Source organism: Triturus cristatus, chromosome 7 (genome assembly GCF_964204655.1).
Source record: "Triturus cristatus chromosome 7, aTriCri1.1, whole genome shotgun sequence".
NCBI classification, from domain to species: domain Eukaryota; kingdom Metazoa; phylum Chordata; class Amphibia; order Caudata; family Salamandridae; genus Triturus; species Triturus cristatus.
Window position 1 is genome coordinate 183,239,939 of NC_140590.1, and position 26,855 is coordinate 183,266,793.

General features: G+C 46.8%; 1 protein-coding gene across 3 annotated transcripts in view; it reads left to right on the forward strand.

Annotated features, from left to right (window-relative positions):
• Positions 1 to 26,855, forward strand: part of LOC146809175 (leucine-rich glioma-inactivated protein 1-like) — a 152,083-nt gene that overhangs the window by 82,202 nt on the left and 43,026 nt on the right. The window contains exons 3-4 of one of the 3 annotated variants that reach the window (XM_085615966.1): positions 4,116 to 4,257; positions 12,429 to 12,500. In XM_085615966.1, the coding sequence (XP_085472092.1) occupies positions 4,116 to 4,257; positions 12,429 to 12,500 (214 nt within the window). The remainder of the gene's footprint in view (positions 1 to 4,115; positions 4,258 to 12,428; positions 12,501 to 26,855) is intronic. The other 2 variants (XM_085615965.1, XM_085615967.1) reach the window with 2 other exon arrangements.

Below are 26,855 nucleotides of genomic sequence, written 5' to 3' on the forward strand. Positions count from 1 at the left end.
ATCAAGGCACCCGGCTCGCATCCATTCAGTATGCGGTCGGCGAGGCAGTTTACTAGTAGGTGTTTCCGGCGGGTGGCTTGACGAGTACAAGTGAGTAACCACGCAGCAGCGGGATGCCCTTGGCCCATCGTAATTTAGATGGGTCTTCATTTCAACTCTCTTCATTTTGCGCTGGATCTCCTAACAGGACAGCGCTCCAAGAACTTTTTACTTTATCGCTTGTACCACTATCCTAGGTGTACGAGTGTCCAAACCTCCCCTCAGTCGACCATGAGGCACAGTTTTGCCTTTTAAAATGTATGTATTTTCGTACTTTTGTTTGTCTTGTGTGTAATTTATGTTGTCAGACGCATGTTTTTTGACCTTGTGTGTATTATTAAATGTGCACTTCGTGCATTCACGATCACCTTTTATTCACGATATAGCTAGACGCCAGCATGAAAGATGTACTGTCTGGAGAACTATACAGTGGCACAATAAGAATATGTGAATATTGAGCATTGCGACACTGGTGCATAGTGTAATCACTTTTTTATCCTATGACAATAATGCATAATCTGCCTTTTCTCCATTAACGTCCTTTTTCCATCCTACAGATTTTCATTAGACGTACATTACGTATGTATTTTGATTAACGCATGCAAATTTTGCACAGCGTATTGTGTTTTTTTCACTTATTATTGCACCAAATTAGGTCTTCTAGGAGTGGTACTTACACTGGGCTGGTCCCAGTGTAGTCCTGATGAAGAGCTTGGGAAGCTTGAAACTAGTCGACCGTATGCTAGGTACACTTACCCATTATAGTAGTTTTCTCTAGCATATCACCCACTTTTTAATTAATTAGCTAGGAGCAACATTAAAATTTATATTGGCCCACTAGTTGATTATTTTAACTCACTTTAAACCACTCCACACCACAACACTTGCACAACACATAGTCTTGTTCAGTGCTCCTACGTAAATCCGCAAATCGCAGCACGCCTCAGCCCGTAGAGGACTGAGAGGACCCCAATGATGAAGCATGTCACCGTGGGGAAACCCTGGTGAGTGAGGGGACTAAAGAAAGGAATTGCCCTTTCTTTCTTTTGCTTGGGTGTTCTTTCGGGAAACAAGTGCTTTCCTCACACCCTTTGGTTAGGTTCTCATAATCTGAAGACTCGGATTATTTATTTAGTCACTTTCTACAAGTATCATTTCTAAACTACTAATGTTAAATCCAACTTCACCAGTAAGCAGAATTAATCAATACCAATCAAAACATATAAAATATGATAAATCTACTACTCTCTGATCAAGAATTACAGCTTTAAAGTGTATTAAGCAATTCCTAGTGCTAGCCTATGAGAGGAGTAGGCCTCACAGTAGTGAAAAATGAAATAGGCTGTTTGTCACTACCAGGACATGTAAAACATAAAAGTAAATGTCCTACCTTTTACTTACATAGGGTGATTTCTATGTATTAAAAGGGAAGCTTAAGGTATGGCAAGTAGTATTAAATGCCAAGTTGAGGTGGCAGTAAATTGCAGTCACAGGAACTGCAGTGGCAGGCCTGAGACAGGTTTTGTTTTTAAGGCCACTTCTGTGGGTGGTGCAATCAGTGTTGCAGCCCACTAGTGGCATTTAACTTACAGGCCCTGGGTATATGGTACACAACCTTAAAAGGGACCTACAAGTAAATCAAATTGGTCAATCAGGTATGCACTAATTACATACGTGTTTATGGAAGAACCACATGCACCTTAGCACTGGTTAACAGTGGTAAAGTGCTCATAGTCCTAGGGTCAGCAAAAACATTCTGCAAAACGTGCAGGCAAAAAGCAAAATGATTGGAGGAAGATCACCCTAAGGCTGACAGTACCCCTAGTACCATATACTAGGGAGTTATAAGGGGGTAAAATCTCTGTCAATTTAGATTGGCAATTCATACGTAACAGTTTTAGGGAAAGAACACTGAGTCGAAAAACAGACTCTAGTAGTCCAGTGAAGGCAAAAGGTAGGCGGACATCTGCAAAAAGCCCTGTTTCCTTACAAACAGGCTGTGGCTCACCCCTTCCAAGATATCACTCCTGCGATGAGTGAAATCCTTACTTACTTAGTCATGGCTCATTGGCACTCCTCCTTCACCCACACTGAAAGTGTACAGCTTGGAGTTTAAGTTTGATGCCAATTATTCATTCATGCTGCAGATTACAACGAGTGGGTCCTTTTCTGTATAGTGAAGATTCCTGCTACTTGCTCATAACCATGACCAGTTATGGTCCATGCAGTGAGATTGTCCTCGAACACCTAACGATGCCTCATTGAATTAGAAACTCTGCTGAAGCCTTAGAGAATCGAAAATGTAGACATTCTTTTATCTTCAACTTAAAGGACTTCAACCCTTTCTGAGTAGTGAAGAACCCTAAGAATGAACACTTGAGCCGACTTTAAAGCTCTCTTTGTGTCATAAAAAAGCATTGTGTGGCATCTCATGAGAACATCTATGTAGCGTGTCTCTACCCTTCCAGTCATCCCGATGTCTTCTGCTAGCATCAACGAGCCTGATGTTCATCACTAAAATAATGTGCAGATATTACAGAGGAAGACAATGTAGGGCTTCACTCTCAGGAGCTGCCTTCTGTCTCTCCTCTATCTGCAACCAGAACCCATGAGGTTCCGGAAAGCCTTGACCGCACAACAAGAGCTCTGACTATGGACTCATCTCAGTTACTTCTGTTCTGTCTCAACAAGTGCAGTCGCTCATAGAAATCTTCTCCAGTGAAAATGGTTGATCCCCACCTCTTACCCGTGGATCAAAATGCATATGAATATATAAAAGTTAAAAGGTACTCGTTTCCAATTGGTTCCTGGTTCATGTGAAATTCCACTTAGGGGCAAGTTTGTGCTAGAAAGAACCAACAATCATGTAAAACCAAGTTACTGCTTCCATCAGGGACAGCAAATGTGCTATTCAGTGCGTCATACTAAACCGAACAACCAACGTAATCCTCTCATTGTGAGCAGTTTATCAGTGGAATTCATACATTTGGTTGAGTTTGTTTAATCATTTATATGTATATGTATACACAGAGGGATTCTGGGTCAACCCTTTTCATCCATTGGTTGTTTCAGCTGTCATTCACAATTTGCTTCCACCCTCCACGTCATACAGCAGGGACGGGTCGGCGTGTCAGCTCGCTCACTTGCACTGAGTGACCTTTTTTTGCCTTGTTTACACCTTCTAAATATAAGTGCCCTTCAGTTCCAGGGATGGTGAACCAATACTTTACTTTGCCATGGCCTTTTTCTTTCCATTCTTTATCATTACTTTTATTTTTGTTTCAATGATCCTTGTGTGTTTGAACTATGTCTTCAGGTTTAGCGATGTTAAGCGGATTTCACCTGTTTTTTAAACCAATAAGAATATAGTCTTGCGATACGTATTAATGCTAAACATGTTTTCTATGTCTATTCTAAGTACACCTGCCTGCGATGAAGCACAGTACTCTTATATTAAAATTGTATATTGTTGCTAATTGTTTTAATTTAAAAATGCTCTTGCAATTGTTTGGTTTGGGTGGCACTGGGTTTCGTTTTTTTCTTCTTTTTCATGGCATATGCTTAGCATAAAACTTGGATAAAAAGTCAATAATGGGGATGCTTTTCACCTCAGGGTTCAGAGCGACGTCATAGCGGCCGACTTTGACGCTGGGGAAGCAGGTTTATCTCTGGTGGCAGGCTCAAACATCCTGTGATTCTGGGCAAATCACTTTATCTTCCTGTGCACCCTCTCCCCCCCAAACAATGGATGTGCCCGCCTGTAATGCAACTGGTGCTCATGTACAGCGCACTGATACCTTCAGGTCGAGTTCGCGCTATACAAAACTGCAACAAACAAAAAAGACAACTCAAGCTTCACTCTCATTGTCTATATGATGTCACGCAGAACCCCCGTTATTCATGGTTGCCCATCTATAATTCTATCTATAATAGCCTGTACCAATTGAATGATAAAGTAGCCCAGTAGCCGTTCTACATCAAACATTGCAATTGACAGGTATTTAAATTGCGGCCATGTGATGATGATCTGCAGATCTTGACGTCATCCCTCCTCTCTTTTGTTTCCTTTCTTACAGATCCTTTGTGCGGTCCGGGATCAGGATCATCGAAGAGGGGAACTTTTACCACCTACCCCGGCTGCAGCTTCTGTGAGGGTTCAGTGCGATGTGTGATGCTGAATGACAGAGACTTATTTTCTGTGTGTGATGGGGAGGCCAGGTGAGAGGTCGGTGTCTGAAAAAAGAGTGAGCAGGCCTGGGGCAGAGCCAGTCACATGTCCGGTCTCATATATGACTGGTTCTGCCTCATCTGCTCAGCCTATCTGTGAGGAGTCCTGTCTGCTACGCCACTGCGATGTTTCATTCTACCTCACCGGGTCTTGTGACTCTGCCTACTATTTGATTTGATTAAGTACTTAAAGCGCGACTCCGCGAGGAGTATCCTGGCGCTAAATGCTACTATTGCATCCCCTGCATGGATCTGTGTTTGATCCTGTTGTCATAGGTTCAAATCCTGTCGGGTACACTCTGCCGTTCATTCTCTTCAGGTCGACGAAAATTGTTTTATTAAGTAGGGTAGCAAAAATAAAATCTGGTATTATGGCCAGTTGCCCTTAGAGATGAAAGTGCCTTTACAAATGCTCTGTGTTAGAGGCTTGCCCATGACATTGGAAGAGAGCCCTGTCAGTGCCACTCAAGACAGAGATAAGGTGCCTGTGGTTCCCACTAGTAGGGAACAGAGACAGGCCTGCACTGCCCACTTCCAGAGGAAAGGGAGAACTGTACTATTCCCAGGGAATGAAAGTGGATAGAGACCTGTGATGCCCGCTACTAGATGCAGCGAGGGGTATATATTGTGCCCACTACTGAGAGAGTAAGACATGGCGGCCCTTTCGGGGAAGAAAGTGAGACATGGTAGCTAACACTTAATGAGAAATAGAATTAAGCTACTAATTAGTAGTGGTTAGGAGGTAGGCCTGTGGTGTTCACTGCCAAGATAGGGATAGAGGCATGGAGTGTCCACCATCAAGTATGAGGGAGGAAGATCTGTGGGCCCCACAGCACGCTGTGATGCTCAGTATCAGCAGGGTGACTGATGGCACCTGCACGTGGCGGGGGAGAGAGAGCGTGAGACCTGCAGAGCCCACACTTGGGGAGTTCAAGGGATGCCTGAGGTTGCACCACTGATGACGGAAGTGGAACCAAGAAGAGAGATAATGAGTGGCTGTCACCAGTGAGAGAAGTGGATAGATACAAGGGGGGCCAAATGTATCCACAATGTGTGTGATGCTAACTAGCACAAAAAAACAGATTTTTGGATTTATCTTAAATTGAAAAACATGTTTTTCTGATGGAACGTAGATATAAAGTAATGCAAAGTAGTGCTTTCCACTGCTTTCCACTAGTTTTTATCAAGTAGGCATACCATGGTTGGTATGTAGACACTCCCATGTGCCTGCCCATGGTTTTTGATGCAAATCCTTATCTACTAAAATAGGTAGACAGGGATTTACATCAAAATATTACACCCTCTAGTAGCAGGCGTAATGTGTGAAAAACATATTTTTGAAGTTTTCATGTGGGCCGTCATGCACAGCAAGCATTCAAAGTTAGATAACCTTTTAACTAAGCATAGTTTCTACTGGAAGAACACCTATGCTAGACATCATGCCCACACCCTCGGTGTTGGTGAAACGCAATCTAAAGTGTATCAGTGCAATGCAAGAGAAACACAGCACCACTCCTTAGTAGATATGGCGCTGGTAGTTGTGTTGCCTCCCTTTCACGCAGTGCAACAACTTTGGTTGAAGCTGTGAGTTGGGTGAAATAATTTTTAAATTTACCACGTGGTGTCTATTGCCAGGATAGATAAACTTGTGATGAAATAGCCAGGGTGACCATGGTTGGATTGGAATACAAAATAGACCCGGGCACACTTAAAGAAAAGTGGCCTACATTTGCAGATTGCCTTTCCGCAGAACACTGCTTCGGTGAAGTTTTAGGAAAAGAAGAGGGTGGGTCTCTGAAAGAGGCATGTGTTCTTAACGTCCACCAAGATAAAATAAAAGGCAAATGCTGCCACCACTCTTTCTGCACGGATTAGTGGAGCCACTTCTACTCAGGCCTCCCTGCCCCTGCTCAATCTGCATACATTAATAGGCCGGCCCAGCGACAGAAAGGGAGTGACACCTCCGCCCGCCCGTTGGTCAAAGGAAGGTAACAGAGGCATATCTGCCTCCAGAAAGGTCACTCAGGCACCCAGTGGACCATTGGCAGCATCCAAATAGCTCAGACACAGCCCAAAAAGGCCCCCACACTGCCCAAAAGTGGCCTATAGCTGCAACTCAGATAACGGCCCCTCGGCCAATGCACGAGTGCCCGCTTTACCAATCTGACCCTGAGGGTGACTGTGGGGGAGGGTTGTTAGGGTTGGGGATTTGTGGTTCCAACTGGCAGAAGATAAAGAGACTTGTGGTGCCCGCTACCAGGGAAAGAGTGAGGTTGATCTTTCATGGCTATTTCCTGACACCGGGTAAACCCTGTGATTAGTTCCTCGGGGGTGAATGGGTGGCAGAGGAAAAAAGTGGATGGGACAGAGACAGAAGTAGAAATAGAGACAGGGCGGAGAGGTAACAGGAGATAGGAGATGGGAAGTGAAGTGGCACCGTGACTCAAAGCCCTAAGGGGCCCATTGAACCCTGTCAATTGCTATATTTTACTGCACCAATAGTAGTGAAAGTTGCCATCGCCTTGCTTGCATCAGGGTCCATTGCATATTTTCTATGCTACTGGAGTGACTGCATAATACCCATGGCTGGGGAGAAGTGGGCTAGACAGCCATAGTGAGCACAACCCAGAGAAGAGGGGCTGCAGTAGTGCTTACTATTGGAAAAGGGGTCTGGTGCCCCTAAACCTGTCATGATACCTCAAAATCTAATCTAACTCTATAGAGCGACTCTGCCAGCTGTTGAACCATGCACTGAGGTCCTCATTTATGGCATTTTGGCATAGGGCACAGCAGCTAAGCACCTTCCTGCGCTGGCCTATCCCGAAGTGAAAGGGCAGGAATGCAGTATATTTAAGAAAAAAGGTGCATTCCGGTCGGCACTGGTGCAGTTTTGGCAGCCTAGTGCCAACACAGGCACCCTTGCCTCAGTTGCAGGCAGGATTGTTTTTGTGCAGGAAGAGGCAGCATCTTGCACCAATAAAATACTATGACGCGCTTTCCTTTTTCTATGTGTGCTGCTGAATTAAACACACAGGGAAAGAGTTAAAAATTAGGATAAATTAACATATTTCTCCTCGATACGCCTCCCCTCAGGAGGCATACGGACTCAACGCTTCCCCAGGTTTACACCACTTTGTAAATCCTGGGTAGCGTCAAATTCCTTGGGTGTTGCATGGGAAAATCTACTGCCATGCCCATGGAATGCCTCCTGAGCGCAGAGTAAGGCAACGCATTGCAAAGCGCTGCATTGCCTCACTCATGATTTATGAGGCCACTCAAAGCCACGCAGGGTGGCTTTGCGTGACTTCATTAATCTTTATGAGAGCCCTGCATCACGCACGTACCACTAGGGTGGCCTACTAACATGGGTGCATATTCAGGATTGTGAGTGTAAAAATTCAGGACAAAGAGTCAAAATTCAGGACAAAAATGCAGGACAGGAGGTCAAAATTCAGGACAAAACTTCAGGACAAAAGGTTAGTTTTACAGACACATCAGAGGAGGTCGCAGAATAGTATATAAGTAAGCCCATCCATATCCAAACATATTCAGCCATTTGCAAACCTATGCATCATGTATCCTTCCATCCATCATTTCAACCATCCATCCCTCCCTCCACCCTTTCACTCATCCATCTATCCACCCTTAGAGCCTATCCATCCGTACACTCATCCATCCACTCTTCCACCCACCCATCCATTTACCCTTTCACCCATACACCCATCCTTTCCTTTACTCATCCATCCACCTAGTCACTAATCCTTCCACCCATTTACCCTTTCAGTCCTCCATCCATCCTCCCTTTCTCTCTCCATCAACCCTTTCACTTAGCCATCCTTCCTTCCATCCATCCACCCACCCATCCATCTACTCATCCACTCATGATTCCATCCATTGACCCTATCACTCATCCATCCTTTCTCTCATCCATCCTTTCACTCATCTATCCATCCTTTAGTCCATCTACCCTCCCTTTCACTCACGCATCCATCCTTACATCCACCCTTTCACTCATCCTTCCATCTATTCACTCTTTCACTTATCAATTAATCAATCCATCCACCTTTTCACTCATCCATCCATCCTTTCACTTATTCATCCACCCTTTCACCCATCCATCTACCCTTCCACCCATACATACATCTATTTACCTTTTCTCTCATCTATCCTTCCACTCACTCATCCATCCATTTATCCTCTCTCATTATCTATCCATTCATCCTTTTATTCATCCATTCACCCTTTCACTAATCTATCCAGCCATCCATCCTTCCATCCCTTCACTTACTCACTCGCCCACCTTTTCATATTAAGTATGAGCTGAGTCTTTGCCTGCAGAGTTGCAGACAGAAGAGGCCCATCAAGAATATCACCCTTGCTGTAGTTCCTAAAGCAAGGGGTGGGGTGGGGTTCACTATGCCCCTGCACATGGGCAATCTGAAAAAGTGGAAGTCATGCATGATGCACAGTGCCAGGCCATGATGTGACTGTGACATGGTGTTGTTTCCAGGACTTTAAGTGGAAGGAATAAACAGGGGGGGGGGCTCTCCCAAGTGGGTGTTCGATGTAATTTAGGGCATGGCTTAGAACACCTAAGCTAAAAATCTGTGCTTAGCATAGTGTGCCACCCTACTGGTATTTTGCTTCTTCTGTCATTGTATCCAGATATATAACACAACGAGTAACGTTACACCTAGGACAAGCAAGACCTATTGACTTTGTCAATGGTTGTTAGTTGCATAAAATAAAAAAAGCAAACATGGCTTTGTTGAATATATTATTGAAAAGGCATCAGTTCTAAAATGATAAGACTGTGAAAGAACTCTAGCTCCTTCTTTTTAACTTGTTTACCATCTTCCATCTGACAGAATGTCCTGCCCTAGACCAAGGCTGGGGAAGGCCCAACACAAGCTTTTCAGCCCAGACTGGACCATTGTCATTCTGTATGGGGCAATTAGCCACAGACAGAAGGACAAAGGACAGGGTGGGGTTGCTCTTGTGCTCAGAGGAGGAGCGTGAAGCAGCCCCATCAGGGAGTTGAGGCTTCGTGCAGGGGAACAGTGCTGTTCATTGCACTGTCAAAACTTACGGACAAAAGGCGTCCGTAAAGGGATCATCACGGACAACGGTCGTGAGATACAAATTACGGACGGTGCGTGAAATTTACGGACGGTTGGTCACCCTACCTACCAATTTACGTGGTACAAAAGTGGTGCAGGGCTCTCATAAGGAAGCCCTTGAGAGAGAGATCGCACCATCTCTCTTGTTTGCGGTGACCGCCTGGCATATCAGTGCGCTCTCTAAGGCAGGGGAACACCTAGCGATGGATTTAGCTATCTTTGCGCTGTTCTGCGTCTCAATATACAACTAAACAAAGGTATGCGGAGAGGGTCGGAAAATTCCGCCCCACTTATAATCGGGGCCAAGTCCGATTTACGCAGACCACCCGTCCAATGTCTGACCTCTCTCAAAGAGCTCTTGTTGAGCTATCTGTGCTGTACGCATTCCCAGTCCATGAAAACGAAAACAATAAATACATTCGCAGTACGATAGCGCCATCATGTGGCCAATTGGACAACTACCACTACAATGCGAAAAAGGACTTGGTTATCTGAGGTGCTGCTACTTCTTACTGGATTTACATTTCTTCTTTAGGGGCATATTATCAAGCACGGCGTTAAAATTATCACCGCTTTAGCGGCAGAAAACTGCAGCTAAAGCGGCGATAATGGGCTTGATAATATGCCGCAGAGAATTCCCATAGAAGCCCATGTTGACATCAGAACACGGGCTTCTATGGGAATTCTCAAGGGCATATTATCAAGCCCATTATAGCCGCTTTAGCAACAGTTTTCTGCCGTTAAAGTGGCGATAATTTTAACGCAGTTTCTTGATATTATCAAGACAGGCGATAAAATTAACGCCGCTTTAGCGGCAGAAAACTGCCACTAAAACGGTGATAATGGGCTTGATAATATGCTCTATGGATTTCCAATTGAAGCCCATGTTAGATGTCCTTCACATCTAACATGGGCTTCAATTGGAATTCCATAGAGCATATTATCAAGCCCATTATCACCGTTTTAGTGGCAGTTTTCTGCCGCTAAAGCGGTGATACTTTTATCGCCTGTCTTGATAATATGCCCCTTAGTTCCGTGGCACGTACACAGTGACCACCACCACGGGTGTCCAATGAGAGGGAAAATGCTACTCTCCTATATCTCTTGTTTGTGTAAGACCTCAGATCTCTCATTGGTGCTACATATTATCTAGTGCGCTTTTTCTGTTTGTGTGTTGTAAATGTGAATCATGTAAGGAAGGAATTCGGCAGTTATGGCATGCATGATCTATGTCTGGCCGTAATTTACAAGTGTTTGATTTACAAACATTAAGATCTACTTGTGCTTTATTGTGCTTGCCATCTGTAGTTTGCCGCCTCTGCGGGTATCAGTCAGCTCCATTGATAACTTCCATCTGTTTTACAAACCCTCATGTCTGCATTTTTCACACTGCATACAGTGGCTGTTTGTAAAATTAGGAAATCTATTTGATTTTGTATTTTTCTACATGAATACTTATTTGTTATTAAAAATATGTATCCAGTGATTGCCTTCCCTAACTACCCACATCTAGTTGTTAAAGAAAATCTGCTCACACAATCAAAGTCTGGAGTTGTTTATTAACAAAAGAAAAAAGAAATCAGTGAATCACATGTTAAGTTGAAAGTCACATGGCAAGCTGTGTTGGAACATGCTCAACAAGCAAAGGTAAAGCACAAAGTTATGGCATGTTCGAAAATAGAAGTCATGACAAAAGAAGAAGCTGAACTTCAAATTGTATAGTGTAGCAGTTTTCTCTTCTCAGGAGAAAAGATCTGAAAAGGAAGCTTAGAATTTCAAAGATGGGTATTTTTAGGATGAGCCGAAAACAGGTCCAAAACAAGTTACAGTTACATTAATGAAAGTGAATGTTCAGAATCCCATAATACATGTTAAGTATTTTTGTGAATCATACTTACTTTACATATGCAGACATTATACGTGTCTCAGATGTAGCACAAGCTGATCTGTATAAAGTGTTGTGAATTGCACCTTTGGCACTCTGGTTTTAGGAATGGGTTACTTGTCGTATTGTGTCTTCTACCTCTCTGCTTGTGGTTGCTTCACTTCAAGGAAGCAGTCAGTGAGTCTTGTGGTGCCAGAAGGCGGTGAGGTGATGGTTAACTATTGCAAAAGGCCTGAACATTTAATTATTGAAATTTACAAGGAGAGCTCAAGCAGACAAATTTCTATTTTGCGTGAGTGCTGAAAATCATTGCACCATGGACATCATTATTACAAAACAACAAATCCAGCAGTAGCAATGTATTTGAGAAACTAAATTCACCTATCCTTTCCTTGCTGCTGCAGTCATTGTTCATTGTTGCAATTAATTTGAATTTGAGTGCATCTGCTAGTGGTAAAGTTGCTTAGCATACAAAGGTTGTCAGATAGATTCAACTCAACATATGATTGGGGTCCCATTTGGATATCTAGGACGAATCAAATAATATAGGGGCATATTATCAAGAAACGGCGTTAAAATTATCCCCGCTTTAGCAGCAGAAAACTGCCGCTAAAGCGGCGATAATGGGCTTGATAATATGCCCTTGAGAATTCCCATAGAAACCCATGTTCTGTTGTCAATATGGGCTTCTATTGGAATTCTCTGCGGCATATTATCAAGCCCATTATCGCCGCTTTAGCGGCAATAGTTTTTACGCCGTGCTTGATAATATGCCCCATAGTTCTTCTTGACTTCACCCCCAGACTGGGTTTTGGGTCCTCAGAGGTACATCCTCTTAGGCCTTGGTAATGGTTTCTTCCAAGCCGAGGGGTCACCTTCAAAACGTGTTATCCTCAAGTGTTACTCTCTTTATGGAGGTTGGCAATGGGCAAGCGCCGGTAGCAGTCACCACAACAAGTCCAGTAGGAAGTTGCAGCATTCATTCTACCAGGTGTGCCTACTTTACACCGCAACCCATTCATAAAATCTAAAGAAAGAAAAATGTCATAGGAGACTCCTTATAACTCTCATGTATCATGTTATGGTGCTCATACCTGATGGATGGCATGGTATGAGTTTCAACACAAACCTTAACCTGTTTTGTTCTAATTTTCCAGGTTGTTCAATTACAACACGTTTGCCTTCATCAGGGACAATGCATTTGTTGGACTCCTGCACCTTGAATATCTGTAAGTAGAAACGTTTCAGGAAGACACAATCATTTCAGAGCATGAGCTCTGGAGCATTTTGGATGTCAATATAGCAAATTTGAACTTTGTTTCCTTCTACCAATGAAACTGTTCCCTGAAATGACGTCTCTTAATTCTAGTTAGCGTGACTTCCTCTCTCATCTCCCCTAATATGCTCACTTCCCAATGGTGCAACGAGCACTGAATGGCAGTCAACAGCCCCAATCAATTAATGACATTATGTGAACAGCTCTCACTACTCCCCTGTCGGGCATCAAGACAGGGTCACTACAGAAACTCACCTTGGTTATGGGTACCTCTAGAGCAACATCTCTTAAGCCACATGACCTCAAAGGTTATCTGGAATGGTTTTCTGTACTTTCACGACTTCTGCCCAAATAGAGACCCGTGCCCCAGTGACACTTTGCAGACTTGATCCTTGGTAAACATGTTGGGAAGGGCCTCCCTCAGAACTACCCTCTTCTGATCTTGCCTCTGTTGCTAGTTTTGCCTTTTCTGTAGTTTTGTTGCAGGAGAAGTCCCGGGTCTGATGGCCTAGTGAACTAATGTGTCCACTTTATGGGCCTGTGTTTAACCCCATGGTTATAGGTTCAAATCCCCCTAGGTCCACTCAGCTTTTCCTCCTTCTATGGTCAATAAAATGAGTACCTTTGTGTTGGGTAACAATAAACATCTGTTATTCAGCGCCAAGATACCCTTAGGTGAACGTGTGCTTTGCAAATACACGTAATGTTATGAATTTTAGTAGAGCGTGACAAAGAATCGCAGCACATGCTGAACACAGCAGGGGTGGTTTCTCCATTAGGGCTGTGGAGCTGCGCCCCTCTGAAATTCATATACATTTTCATAACAACATATTAAATAGATCGATTTACTTAGACATATTATTGTATCTCTAAGTAAATTTATGCCTGTAAGTCTGGGCTGGGCGTGTGCTTCATGCTGCCTGCCCCACCTCACTCTGAAGCAGGAGACGGAAGCAAGGCAGTAAACCAACTTTCGGAACTGGGATGAAGAACGCAGGGCTTTCTGTTTTAAAGCCGTTCATTGTCTATGGTTGCATACACTCTGTAGGCCAGTGACGCAATTAGCATCATGGTTTCAGGCATGGGAGACTTCATCCCTACATGACTTCAAACGTCTGTCATTCAAAAGGCGTAGATCCCACCCTTTTGTCATACTTGAGAGTGGATGCAAGCACGTCTGATCCGGTGCCTTGTTCTCTGTAATGGTAAGTGTTTGCAAGCTAAAGTTGTGTTATGTGTATTGTGCTGAGACCCCTCATCATGCTAACCTCCCCAACTGTGACACCCCAGGCCCTGACTGCACGTAGCTGGCCCCGTTAGTAGTGGAGCTGCAGCATTAGTTCCACCGCGAAATGGATCCAAATAACCAGCAGGGTTCGTTCTTGTTCCCTTGCAAAGTTGATCCAAATATCCAAGTCAAGCAAGGCGAGAAATATATGCTCACAGTGGACAGTTCTCTGATGTGTGACATTAAAACTGCCTGTGGCTTCATGACCCTAAATTAACACTGATGCCAAAATCATGGATTGACTTGCAAACAATTAATGTTAAAAGCATAGAGGCAATACATTTCAGTGATGTAGTTCCTCTCTTATTTCACATACTTTACTTAATCTTGTATTCCCCAAGAGTTAGCTATTTTACAATGTTGTTGTTTATCTGTATATTCTTCTGTGCATACTTTAAGGCTTGAACCATGCGAGGTGTTTATGAGGGGCTTTGATTGAGCGCTCAGGCACTAAGGCTGAAGCCAAACAAAGTGCCTGTCAGTGGGTTGGCCTCTCTGCAGAGCACATAGAACAATGCTTATGTATTCTATTTGCGGTGATTGAAGATGTGCATATGGACAAGATATGCAGAGAAAAAGAGGATACATATCTAACATAAGGAAGAACAAATGTCCCATACATGTAGGATAGGTGCAATTTCACAATTTTCACAATCAAAAATTGGAATTATGCGTGTATACAGGAAAATAAAAACAATTTATTTTCAATGAATTAGAAGCAAAATTAATACAAAAAGGGTGAGTGAGCAAACCGTGATGGGGTAAAAGGAAATCAGCGGATTTCATTACCGCAGGCAAGTGACTTAAAAAGTGACTTTTAGACCGTGTGGAAAAGTAGATAAACAAAGTCACAATCAATTAGCATCTCATACTCAATAATACGATACAAATTGTAGTGTTAGAGTTTAGAGATGTGTGTTTTTATATTCCTGTATACACGCATAATTCCAATTCTTGATTGTGAAAATTGTGATATTGCACCTATCCTACATGTATGGGACATTTGTTCTTCCTAACATATGTCTACCCATGGTCCCATCAGACTATTAGGGTCTCCTTGTACCTTTCTTTGTACATATCTAACATAAGGCACACATAACTGAAGGCCAAAACTCCTTCCAAAGGCCTCAATGCTATTTAATTCACAGACTCACAATTTCAGAATTGAAACATTTCCATTGTTAATTATTTATAACAAATCGTTGTTACTCATGTATTTTAAACAGCTAACACCCATTGACGAAGCCAATCGTAGTGAAAGGTGTTAGGTGTAGTTCAGTTATGTCATTTATGTGGATACAATTACATCTAAGAGTGAAATCAGTAAACCAAAATGGTGGTCGGTTGGCACACTATGGGAATCACAGAAATGTATTTGACATGTTCCTTTATGGAGAGCCCCTACTTTTTTCATCCCACTTTAAGACCTGTCTGCACGTATTTCTGCGTGACTCGTTGCAGCCAGCAGCTGTGGGTGCTTCTAAAAAGCCTGGTGGTTAGAGCATTTTTTCCAAAGTTAATGCTGCATGCAGTGCAAGACAGCAGGAAAGCATACATTTTAAAGTGCAAAAGTTGTCACGCTGTCCAATTTACACATTACATTAACTTCTCTACATATTAATGCCTTAAGATATAGGGCAGATGTTAATGTGTTTAATATTTCAAGACTATACTTTCCCACTGCTTTATAAGCCTTGCTTAATCACTACATTCATTTGCTTTGAAATGTACCATTTGGGAACCTTTTTTTCATTTCTGTTAGAACCGGCGGTCTCTAGTTGGCAGAGGTATACACTTCTGACAAATAGGGACCTACCAACTCTAGTCAGGGAAAGGGGATTACACACTCAGATAACCCCTGCTACCCCCTTGGTAGCTTGGCAGAGCAGACAGGCTTATCTCAGAGGCAGTGTGTTAAGCATTTATGACCACATACAGTAATAAAGTGAATACACTACAGATGGACACGACACAGAAGTTATTATAAAAATAGTATTTTTATATAAGGCTTAGCACAAGACCAAATAACGACAAAAATATACCACAGTCTTAATAAATACTCTTTGGAAGGAAAAATAATAGTTCAAGTAAGGTTTCTTCTTGGCAAATAGTTCTTTAGCAAAGTATTCTTCTGAGCACAGTTCTTTGGCAACAATGTAACCCCCACAGGAGTCACACGACGTCGAGTCTACAAGATTCCCAAGGTTCGGCGTCGACCGCGAGGAGCGCTACGTCGAGCCTGGAGTCGCAACAGACCCCACAAGTACAGTACCTTGAGAAACGAAGAAAACGATGATCCACGGCGTCGAGATGTCGGCGTCGAGGTCGGCGTCGATCGTGCCTCGGAGTCGGGTCAATCCGCAGCGGCGTCGAGGGATGTCGGGCCGGAGCAGCGCTCACGGCGTCGAGAAGGGCGTCGAGTCGATGCGATCAGCAGCGGCGTCGGGACGGGGTCGCTTGGAGGTAGAGCCGATACTCACTCCTCACTGGCGTCGATACCGGCGTCGAGACGGGGTCACTTGGAGCCGGGGCCGATACCCACTGCTCACTGGCGTTGCTGCTGGCGTCGATCGGGCCCGGCGGCCGGCGTCGAAGGCTCGGGACACTGGAGCCGTTACTCACGGTGTCGAGCTGGATTCGGCGGCGTCGGCGGCGTCGAGACTGCAGATTTCCCCTTGTGTACTGGAAACAACACTTTCCAGCAATTCAGCAAATGGTGAAGTCCTTTGGCCCTGTGACTTCAGCAGGAGACTGGCACTCTTCCAGTCCTTGGAGATTTCCTAGCAAGTGTTCAGAGAGTACACACCAAGTTCCTCTCTCCTTGTTCCTTGGCAAAAATAAAGAAGCAGCTTTCAGGTTCCTCCACAGCAAAACAGCACTCTGGCAGAAAGGGGAGGCAAGTCCTTAGATCAGCAGGCTTCTTGTCCTTGGTACAGGTTTCCTTGTCAGAAGTGATCTGAGTTCTTGGTTCAGGGGTCCTTCTCTTATACCCCTTTTTCCCTTTGTTCCCTTTGTCCAAACAGGGAAATTCCCACCATCTCAGGTTTGTTGTGGGTGTTGCCAGGCAGAGGCACCTGGCCTATTCACTGAGCAGGGCAGAGTCCTCAGCCGCCCAGCAGGAGGCGGAGCCAGTATTGTCACTGGTAGGAGCAGGGCTATCAGTCGCCCAGCAGGAGGCGGGGCCAGTATTGTGTCAGGCAGGGCAGGCTACTCTTCCCTCACTCTACGTGTAAACGCCCCATTCACCCCACACTGACTCACTCAGACCTCTGGAGCCACTCAGCCCCTGACACACACACCAAACCAGCAGAGACCGGTAGATAGTTGGACAAGAAAATAGCCACTTTCTAAAAGTGCTATTTTCAAACATAGAATTTAAAAACCATCCATCCTAAAGGGTGTGTTATTAAATTCTGAGTTCAGGGATACTAAACTCGACTTGCTACCATGCTCCCTGAGTCAGATAGATTATAATGGAGTTAATAATCAGTCTGCCCAGTCTGGCCTATTGGAGGCAGGTAGCCCTTCAATAGTGAAAAACGAAAATGGCTGTAATTCACTATTAGGTCATGCCACACACATCAGGGCATGACCTACCTTTTACCAACAATGCACCCTGCCCTAGGGCCTACCATAGAGGTGTCTGAAATGTGGCAAAGTGAAGGTTTAGAGACTGGCAAGTAGGTTTCCTTACCAAGTCGACATGGCAGTCAGGGACTGCACGCAGGCGCCGCGGTGGCAGGCCTGAGACACATTTTGCACGCTGCTTCTGTGGGTGGCACAACCAGTGCTGCAAGCCCACCAGCAGCAGTTAACTTACACGCCCTTGGCACGCGCAGTGCACTAGACTAGGGTCTGAACAGTAAGTCAACCAAGCCAATCATGGTAACACCAATCAACGTAACAATTTAGCATAGGGAGCACTTGCACTGTGGCACTGATCAGCAGTGGCACAGTGCCCAAAGCAATAATCCAGCAAAAACATCGTAAACAGAGGAGGCAAACAGAAAAAATGGAGGAGAGACTCATGCCAATGATGCCAGGTCTAACACGTGTCCCCTCCAGCTGAAATGTGGGGAGAACTACCCTTCACCCAGGGAGTCCTCATCACTAAGGCGGAAAAATCTGGACAGACCATCAGCATTGGCGTGATCTGTACCAGGGCGGTGTTCCACCGTAAAGTCCATCCCCTGTAGGGAAATGGACCACCTCAACAGTTTTGGGTTCTCACCCCTCATCTGCATTAACCATCTGAGGGGCCTGTGGTCTGTCTGAACCCGGAAGTGAGTCCCAAACAGGTAGGGTCTTAGCTTCTTCAGCGCCCAGACCACAGCAAATGCCTCACGCTCTATCGCACTCCACCTTTGTTCCCTGGGAAGTAACCTCCGGCTGATGAAGGCTACAGGTAAGTCTCGGCCCTCCTCATTCATCTGTGCTAGAACAGCCCCCACACCATGCTCTGAAGCGTCTGTCTGGACAATGAATTCTTTTGAAAAGTCGGGTGCCTGGAGGACCGGTGCTGTACACATTGCAGTTTTCAGGGTGTCAAAGGCGTTCTGACAGGCGTCAGTCCAGATCACAAGTCTCGGCTGCTTCCTGGAAGTCAGCGAGGTCAAGGGGTGCACAATGTTGCCATACCCCTTGACAAACCTCCTGTAGTAACCCGTGAGACCCAAGAAGGCTCTCACCTGAGTCTGGGTTTTGGGCGGTTCCCAAGCCAGGATGGTATCTATCTTGGGTTGCAGGGGGGCCACCTTGCCGCTCCCTACTTGGTGCCCCAAGTACACCACTGAACCCTGCCCAATCTGGCACTTACTAGCCTTGATTGTGAGGCCTGCTCTGCGCAGGGCCAACAACACTTCCTGGAGGTGGCGCAAGTGTTCCTCCCAGCTGGCGCTGAACACTGCTATATCGTCCAGGTAGGCGGCGCTGAAATCTTCCAGCCCGGCCAATACCTGGTTAACCAACCTCTGGAATGTGGCAGGGGCATTCTTCATCCCAAAGGGCATCACACGGAACTGGTAGTGCCCATCTGGTGTGGAGAATGCAGACCTCTCTTTTGCCCCATCAGTCAAGGCGATCTGCCAGTACCCAGACGTTAGATCAAACGTACTAAGGTACCGGGCAGCCCCCAACCGATCGATGAGCTCATCAGCTCTGGGGATGGGGTGCGCGTCAGTCTTGGTGACCGAATTGAGTCCTCGGTAATCCACACAGAACCGGAGTTCTGGTGAAGCACCAGGCGCTGCAGCCTTTGGGACCAAGACCACTGGGCTGGCCCAAGGACTGCTAGAGGACTCAACCACCCCTAAGGCGAACATCTTGGAGACCTCCTCCTTGATGTATGCTCTGACCTTGTCAGTCACCCTGTAGGCCTTGTGCCTCACAGGAGTGCTGTCCCCAGTGTCCACATCATGGACACACCACTGAGTGACACCAGGGATCAAGGAGAACAGATCAGGGAATTGTACCAACAGATGGCGACAATCTTGCTGCTGCTCAGGGGTCAGTGTGTCAGAGAGGACAACACCATCCACTGACCCATCTTTTTCTTTTGCACACAGGAGGTCAGGAAGAGGCTCACTCTCCTCCTCCATCCCAGCATCTGTGGCAAGGAGCATGCCCACTTCGGACCTTTCTAAGTGGGGCTTTAACCGGTTGACATGCAGGACCCTTAAGGGGTTCCTGGGAGATTTCAAGTCCACCAAGTAGGTGACATCGCTCTTCTTCTCCACAACCTCAAATGGTCCAGTCCACCTGTCCTTGAGCGCACAAGGTTCCACAGGGGCCATGACCCAAACTTTCTGACCAGGTTGAAGCTCAACCAGAGTGGCATTCTGATCGTACCACCGCTTCATCTCTTCCTGGCTGGCCTCCAGATTTGCCTGAGCAAGATCTCTGAAGCGCCGAGTCTGGTTCCTAAAGGCCAGCATGTAACTATATACATCCTGGGGAGGTTTCCTGGGAGATTGCTCCCAGCCTTCTTTGACCAGACTCAAAGGTCCTCTTACCGGGTGACCATACAAAAGCTCAAAGGGGCTGAACCCTAGAGACTTCTGTGGCACCTCACGGTAAGCAAACAGCAGGCATGGCAAGAGGACGTCCCATTTACGCCTCATTGGTTCTTCAAGACCCATGATCATGCCTTTTAGGGTCCGGTTGAATCTCTCAACCAGCCCATTACCTTGAGGGTGGTAAGGAGTGGTAAACTTGTAGGTTACCCCACACTCCTTCCACAGAGACTTCATATAATTCGAAATGAAGTTGGTGCCTCGGTCTGACACCACCTCTCTGGGGAACCCCATGCGGGAGAAAACACCCATCAGTGCCCGTCCCACCACGGGGGCCGTCACTGTTCGGAGAGGGATGGCTTCCGGGTACCGGGTGGCATGGTCCACCAAGACCAGGATAAACCTGTTGCCCATGGCTGTCTTGGGGTCCAGTGGCCCCACAATGTCAATTCCCACTCGCTCAAAGGGGGTACTGACGACGGGAAAAGGTTGGAGGGGAGCCTTCTGCTTCCGCCCACTTTTCCCACTTGCCTGGCAAGTTTGACAGGTCCTACAATGGATATCTGAATCCCTTCTCATCTGGGGCCAATAAAAATGGGTGACAAGCCTGTCATAGGTCTTGTCCTGCCCCAGATGTCCAGCTAACGGAACGTCATGAGCCAACCCCAGTAGGAAGGCTCTGAAGCGCTGGGGTACCACCAGCACACGGGCTGACCCAGGTTCAGCAGCCTTAGGCTCGCTATACAGGAGGTCGTTCTCCCAGTAGACCCAATGTGATCCTGACTGATCACCTGTCGTTTGGGCTGAGGCCTGCTGCCTCATACCCACAAGAGAAGGGCACACTTTCTGCTCAGCACAAAATTCCTCCCTGGAGGGACCACCATCCTGCTGCCAATGGGTCAGCTCGGGCAGGTCTCCCAGTTCGGCCACTTGTTCTCCTGTCGGTTCCAGGGCATCCCCCTCAGGGTCTGCTCCCTCCTGGACCGCGGGAACGATGGGGGACGGTTTCCCGCGCCCCCTGCCTCTTCTCTTCATGGTTGGGACCTGGGCCATACTTTCAGGCTCCGGGCCCCCATCAACACCCTTACTGACTGACATGGACCGGGTGGTCGCACACACCCACTCAGGCAGACCCAACATTTCCAGATGCGCTTTTCTCTCCACCTTAGCCCAAGGGGAGTCCTCCAAATCATTGCCCAAGAGACAATCAACAGGCATGGCGGGCCTCACAGCAACCTGAAGAGTACCTGAGACCCCCCCCCACTCAAAAGGAACTTGAGCTACCTCACACTTACTCTGTGAGTTGTCAGCAGCTACAACGGGGTAGAATGCATGAGGGACCACCTGCTCTCTGGACACCAAGTGACACTTGACAGCTGTCACACTCGCTCCGGTGTCTCTGAGAGCTTCCACCCTATGGCCATTAATGGTCACCCACTGCCTATATTTCTTAGTGTTACTAGGCAGAGGGGTTGGAGGGACCATTTCCACGTCTCCTAAAGAGACCAGGGACATTTCTGCGGGACCCCACCCACCGGGGGCACCCATCTCCTCCCCTCCCAGGGCTACACTCGCTACCTGACGAGGGGGTGCACGCGGCGGTGCATTCGAATCCTTCATGGGACACTGGGGATCATAATAACGGTGTCCCACCTGCTTACAGGCATAGCAGGTCATGGGGCCCCTGTGAACAGGTTTACCTGTCGGGGCCTCTGGTTTCTTTACAGGGGGAGGCTGGGAACCCTTCCCTTGGTTCCCTTGGGGACTACTTTGGGGCCCTTTCTGAAACTCCCTCTGTTTACCCCTGTCCCCCCCACTCTTCTGCTGGGGACCCTGCCCACCTTTGGCTGAGTCTCCCACTGGACCCTTGTGGACCCTGGTACTGACCCAGCGGTCCGCCTCCTCAGCAAGTTTTCTAGGGTTAGATAGCTTGCTGTCAACAAGGTGCTGGCGTAGCTCTGGAAAACAGTTATTAGACAAGTGCTCCCAAGCAAACAAATCATAAAGAGCATCATAACTATCAACCTTGCTACCCTTTATCCAACCATCCATGGTTCTGCAGAAAAAAGACACATATTCAACCCACGTAGTACCAGGCAACTTCTTACATTCTCTAAAGGTTTGTCTGTACTTTTCTGGAGTTAAGCCATATCTCAGCATTAAAGCATCTTTCATATGAGTATAAGACATCCTATCCTCAGCAGGAAGGCTCAACAAGGTATCTCTCCCCTCGTTTGTAAAGCGGCTCCACAACCCCGTTCCCCAATCCTTCTCAGGGACCCGGTGGGCCAACAATGCTAACTCATACGCTTTAAACCATTGGCTAATATCTTCATTCTTACTGTAATCCTTGATCACATCTTTAGGAAAATAAAACCTACTTTCTGCAGGCACGGATGGAGTGCTGCCACCAGAGGGATTCAACTCTAAACTCTTAGTTTTAAGCTCCATCTCCCTCACCATCTTCTCACGTTCAAACGCTAATTTCTCTCTCTCAAAATCTAATCTTTTGCTCTCCATTTCAGCTTCTCTCTTGCTTCTCGCATTCTCTAATTCCAACTGCCCTCCTAATTTAAGTTTCGCCATTTCTAACTTGTACCCCCTCTCCTTCTCCCTGTCTTCTAATTCTTCGGGGGAAAGGCTCCTAGAGGACGCACTACTGCCTGGAGATGACACTGGCCCACCTGTGGGCTCTTCCTCTTCCTCTTCTTCTTCCTCTTCCGGTACCACCACCGGATCAGAGGGATTTCTGGCCTCTAACCAGGCCTTCAGCGCTTTGAGGAAGCCCTCTTTCTTTGAGACACCTGTGGTAGGAACTTTAAACTGCTTGCAAAATCCTTTTAGATCTTTTAGCGTGTAGGAATCTATCTTCTCCTTATCAAATTCCCCCACAACAATCTCCACAGGTGTAGTAGCTCCGGCATTCTCCATGGTCAAAACTGGCAGTGTTTAAAAAAATAAGCTCCAGGAAAGCGGAGAACAAAAATAGAATATCCTACCAAAAACAGATTGTGGCTGCGCTATGGTCTGCTTTCACTATGTAGCGTACACTAATCACTGCACATGAGTCATAAATGCAAAGTTCAAATCCCACCGCTGACCACCAATGTTAGAACCGGCGGTCTCTAGTTGGCAGAGGTATACACTTCTGACAAATAGGGACCTACCAACTCTAGTCAGGGAAAGGGGATTACACACTCAGATAACCCCTGCTACCCCCTTGGTAGCTTGGCAGAGCAGACAGGCTTATCTCAGAGGCAGTGTGTTAAGCATTTATGACCACATACAGTAATAAAGTGAATACACTACAGATGGACACGACACAGAAGTTATTATAAAAATAGTATTTTTATATAAGGCTTAGCACAAGACCAAATAACGACAAAAATATACCACAGTCTTAATAAATACTCTTTGGAAGGAAAAATAATAGTTCAAGTAAGGTTTCTTCTTGGCAAATAGTTCTTTAGCAAAGTATTCTTCTGAGCACAGTTCTTTGGCAACAATGTAACCCCCACAGGAGTCACACGACGTCGAGTCTACAAGATTCCCAAGGTTCGGCGTCGACCGCGAGGAGCGCTACGTCGAGCCTGGAGTCGCAACAGACCCCACAAGTACAGTACCTTGAGAAACGAAGAAAACGATGATCCACGGCGTCGAGATGTCGGCGTCGAGGTCGGCGTCGATCGTGCCTCGGAGTCGGGTCAATCCGCAGCGGCGTCGAGGGATGTCGGGCCGGAGCAGCGCTCACGGCGTCGAGAAGGGCGTCGAGTCGATGCGATCAGCAGCGGCGTCGGGACGGGGTCGCTTGGAGGTAGAGCCGATACTCACTCCTCACTGGCGTCGATACCGGCGTCGAGACGGGGTCACTTGGAGCCGGGGCCGATACCCACTGCTCACTGGCGTTGCTGCTGGCGTCGATCGGGCCCGGCGGCCGGCGTCGAAGGCTCGGGACACTGGAGCCGTTACTCACGGTGTCGAGCTGGATTCGGCGGCGTCGGCGGCGTCGAGACTGCAGATTTCCCCTTGTGTACTGGAAACAACACTTTCCAGCAATTCAGCAAATGGTGAAGTCCTTTGGCCCTGTGACTTCAGCAGGAGACTGGCACTCTTCCAGTCCTTGGAGATTTCCTAGCAAGTGTTCAGAGAGTACACACCAAGTTCCTCTCTCCTTGTTCCTTGGCAAAAATAAAGAAGCAGCTTTCAGGTTCCTCCACAGCAAAACAGCACTCTGGCAGAAAGGGGAGGCAAGTCCTTAGATCAGCAGGCTTCTTGTCCTTGGTACAGGTTTCCTTGTCAGAAGTGATCTGAGTTCTTGGTTCAGGGGTCCTTCTCTTATACCCCTTTTTCCCTTTGTTCCCTTTGTCCAAACAGGGAAATTCCCACCATCTCAGGTTTGTTGTGGGTGTTGCCAGGCAGAGGCACCTGGCCTATTCACTGAGCAGGGCAGAGTCCTCAGCCGCCCAGCAGGAGGCGGAGCCAGTATTGTCACTGGTAGGAGCAGGGCTATCAGTCGCCCAGCAGGAGGCGGGGCCAGTATTGTGTCAGGCAGGGCAGGCTACTCTTCCCTCACTCTACGTGTAAACGCCCCATTCACCCCACACTGACTCACTCAGACCTCTGGAGCCACTCAGCCCCTGACACACACACCAAACCAGCAGAGACCGGTAGATAGTTGGACAAGAAAATAGCCACTTTCTAAAAGTGCTATTTTCAAACATAGAATTTAAAAACCATCCATCCTAAAGGGTGTGTTATTAAATTCTGAGTTCAGGGATACTAAACTCGACTTGCTACCATGCTCCCTGAGTCAGATAGATTATAATGGAGTTAATAATCAGTCTGCCCAGTCTGGCCTATTGGAGGCAGGTAGCCCTTCAATAGTGAAAAACGAAAATGGCTGTAATTCACTATTAGGTCATGCCACACACATCAGGGCATGACCTACCTTTTACCAACAATGCACCCTGCCCTAGGGCCTACCATAGAGGTGTCTGAAATGTGGCAAAGTGAAGGTTTAGAGACTGGCAAGTAGGTTTCCTTACCAAGTCGACATGGCAGTCAGGGACTGCACGCAGGCGCCGCGGTGGCAGGCCTGAGACACATTTTGCACGCTGCTTCTGTGGGTGGCACAACCAGTGCTGCAAGCCCACCAGCAGCAGTTAACTTACACGCCCTTGGCACGCGCAGTGCACTAGACTAGGGTCTGAACAGTAAGTCAACCAAGCCAATCATGGTAACACCAATCAACGTAACAATTTAGCATAGGGAGCACTTGCACTGTGGCACTGATCAGCAGTGGCACAGTGCCCAAAGCAATAATCCAGCAAAAACATCGTAAACAGAGGAGGCAAACAGAAAAAATGGAGGAGAGACTCATGCCAATGATGCCAGGTCTAACAATTTCTTTCTCAGGAGAGGGACACACCCTGGATCCCAGGTTTGTCCAATAAACCTGTCCACGTCGCTCGCTTTATAAAAGTCATGCCTAATCGTTACGCCTTACCACTTTCAAATGGCATCAGCCGCCACTGGAACACACCTTCATGTTGACTGCCTCAGCACTTCCTCACGAGGTTCATTGCACCTATCCAATAACTCTCACCTTCTCCATTATGAGGTGGCATATGAGAGAGGAACAGACGTGACATGCCATTGAGTCATAGGCCAGCCATGACCTGGGGAAAGAGGAGGTGGTCTCTAGGGTGTGGAGTGGGCTTCCCCAATGAGCAGGCTGCTTCACTGTCCACAAACTACATACCATCCAAAGGCCAAACTAGTGTTAAAGCGCTTTGTGTTTGGGGATTTTTGTATTCATTTAAAGAGACGGACCATTGTCGTCTGACTTCTTGTTGGCCATTTTAGACAGACGCCTGTCTAGAAAAAACTCAGCAGAGCAAATTGGGATGGCCTCAAACAGCTACCACCTCTTACGTGTAATGACCATGTAAGGAAAAGGCCTGTGTGTATAGACACAGGAGAGTGGTGTACAGTGCAGTATGGGCATTTCTGGAAGACTGCCAGGGAGCCTGGAGGAGAGCTAGTCACATTTCCACAAGCCTGTTGTGACTTACTGCTCCAGCCCATCCAGGCTTTTAAAGGGAATACAATTTTGAGACATCTCCCGGTTTATCCCTTAACAAGCCCATGCTTATTCCAGAGATCCCTCCACACAACATAACCATTTTTCGAAAAAATAAATCACACATGTGTACACCTTGGCTTGGCTGACACTGCAAAGTTCACGAACATCACACTTTGGAACGACTTAAAAATCTTCTAAACTTCAGGAAACTTCACTTGTTGAACGAGATCATTCTTCCACTCAAAGTGAGTGCTTGCAGAGCTATTTTCTGCAAAAGTTATTTTGCTGTTATTTCGCTTGTGTTTTGTTACAAACCACACAAAGGGGCAGATTTATGAGGGACTTGCCCCCCTTTTACGCCGCCGTTGCGTCACTTTTGTGACGCAGCGGCGGCGTAAACCCTGCGCCACGTTGCGCCCCATTTACATCGTGACGCATCTATGGAGATGCGTCACGGTGTAAAGCCCTGCGCCACGTGAAACCTGCATCAGGTTTCACGTGGGCGTTTCGACACAGGGGGGGGCGTTCCGTCACAGGAACGCCCCTGAAAAGTGACTCAGTGAAATCTATAAGATTTCACTGAGTCACTTTCCCAACGCTGATGCGTCAAAACCCTGCGCCTGCTTGAAGCAGGTGTAAGGCTTGACGCACCATGTTAGGGATAGGGTAGGTTGGAACAGTGCTGGAGTTGCGTAGTGCTTGCGACGCAACTTCAGCACTGCGCCAACCTTACGCCGGCAGATGCATCACGTATCTGCTTGTCCTTGCGCCACGATGCACCGCATTGTAAATGCGGCACATCTGCGGTGGCGCAAGGGCACACTTGCGTGACGCATCTTCCCTGGCGCATCCATGCTGATTTGCAGGGATGCGCCAGGGAACATAAATCTGCCCCAAAGTTTGCAAAACGTGTATCACACACTT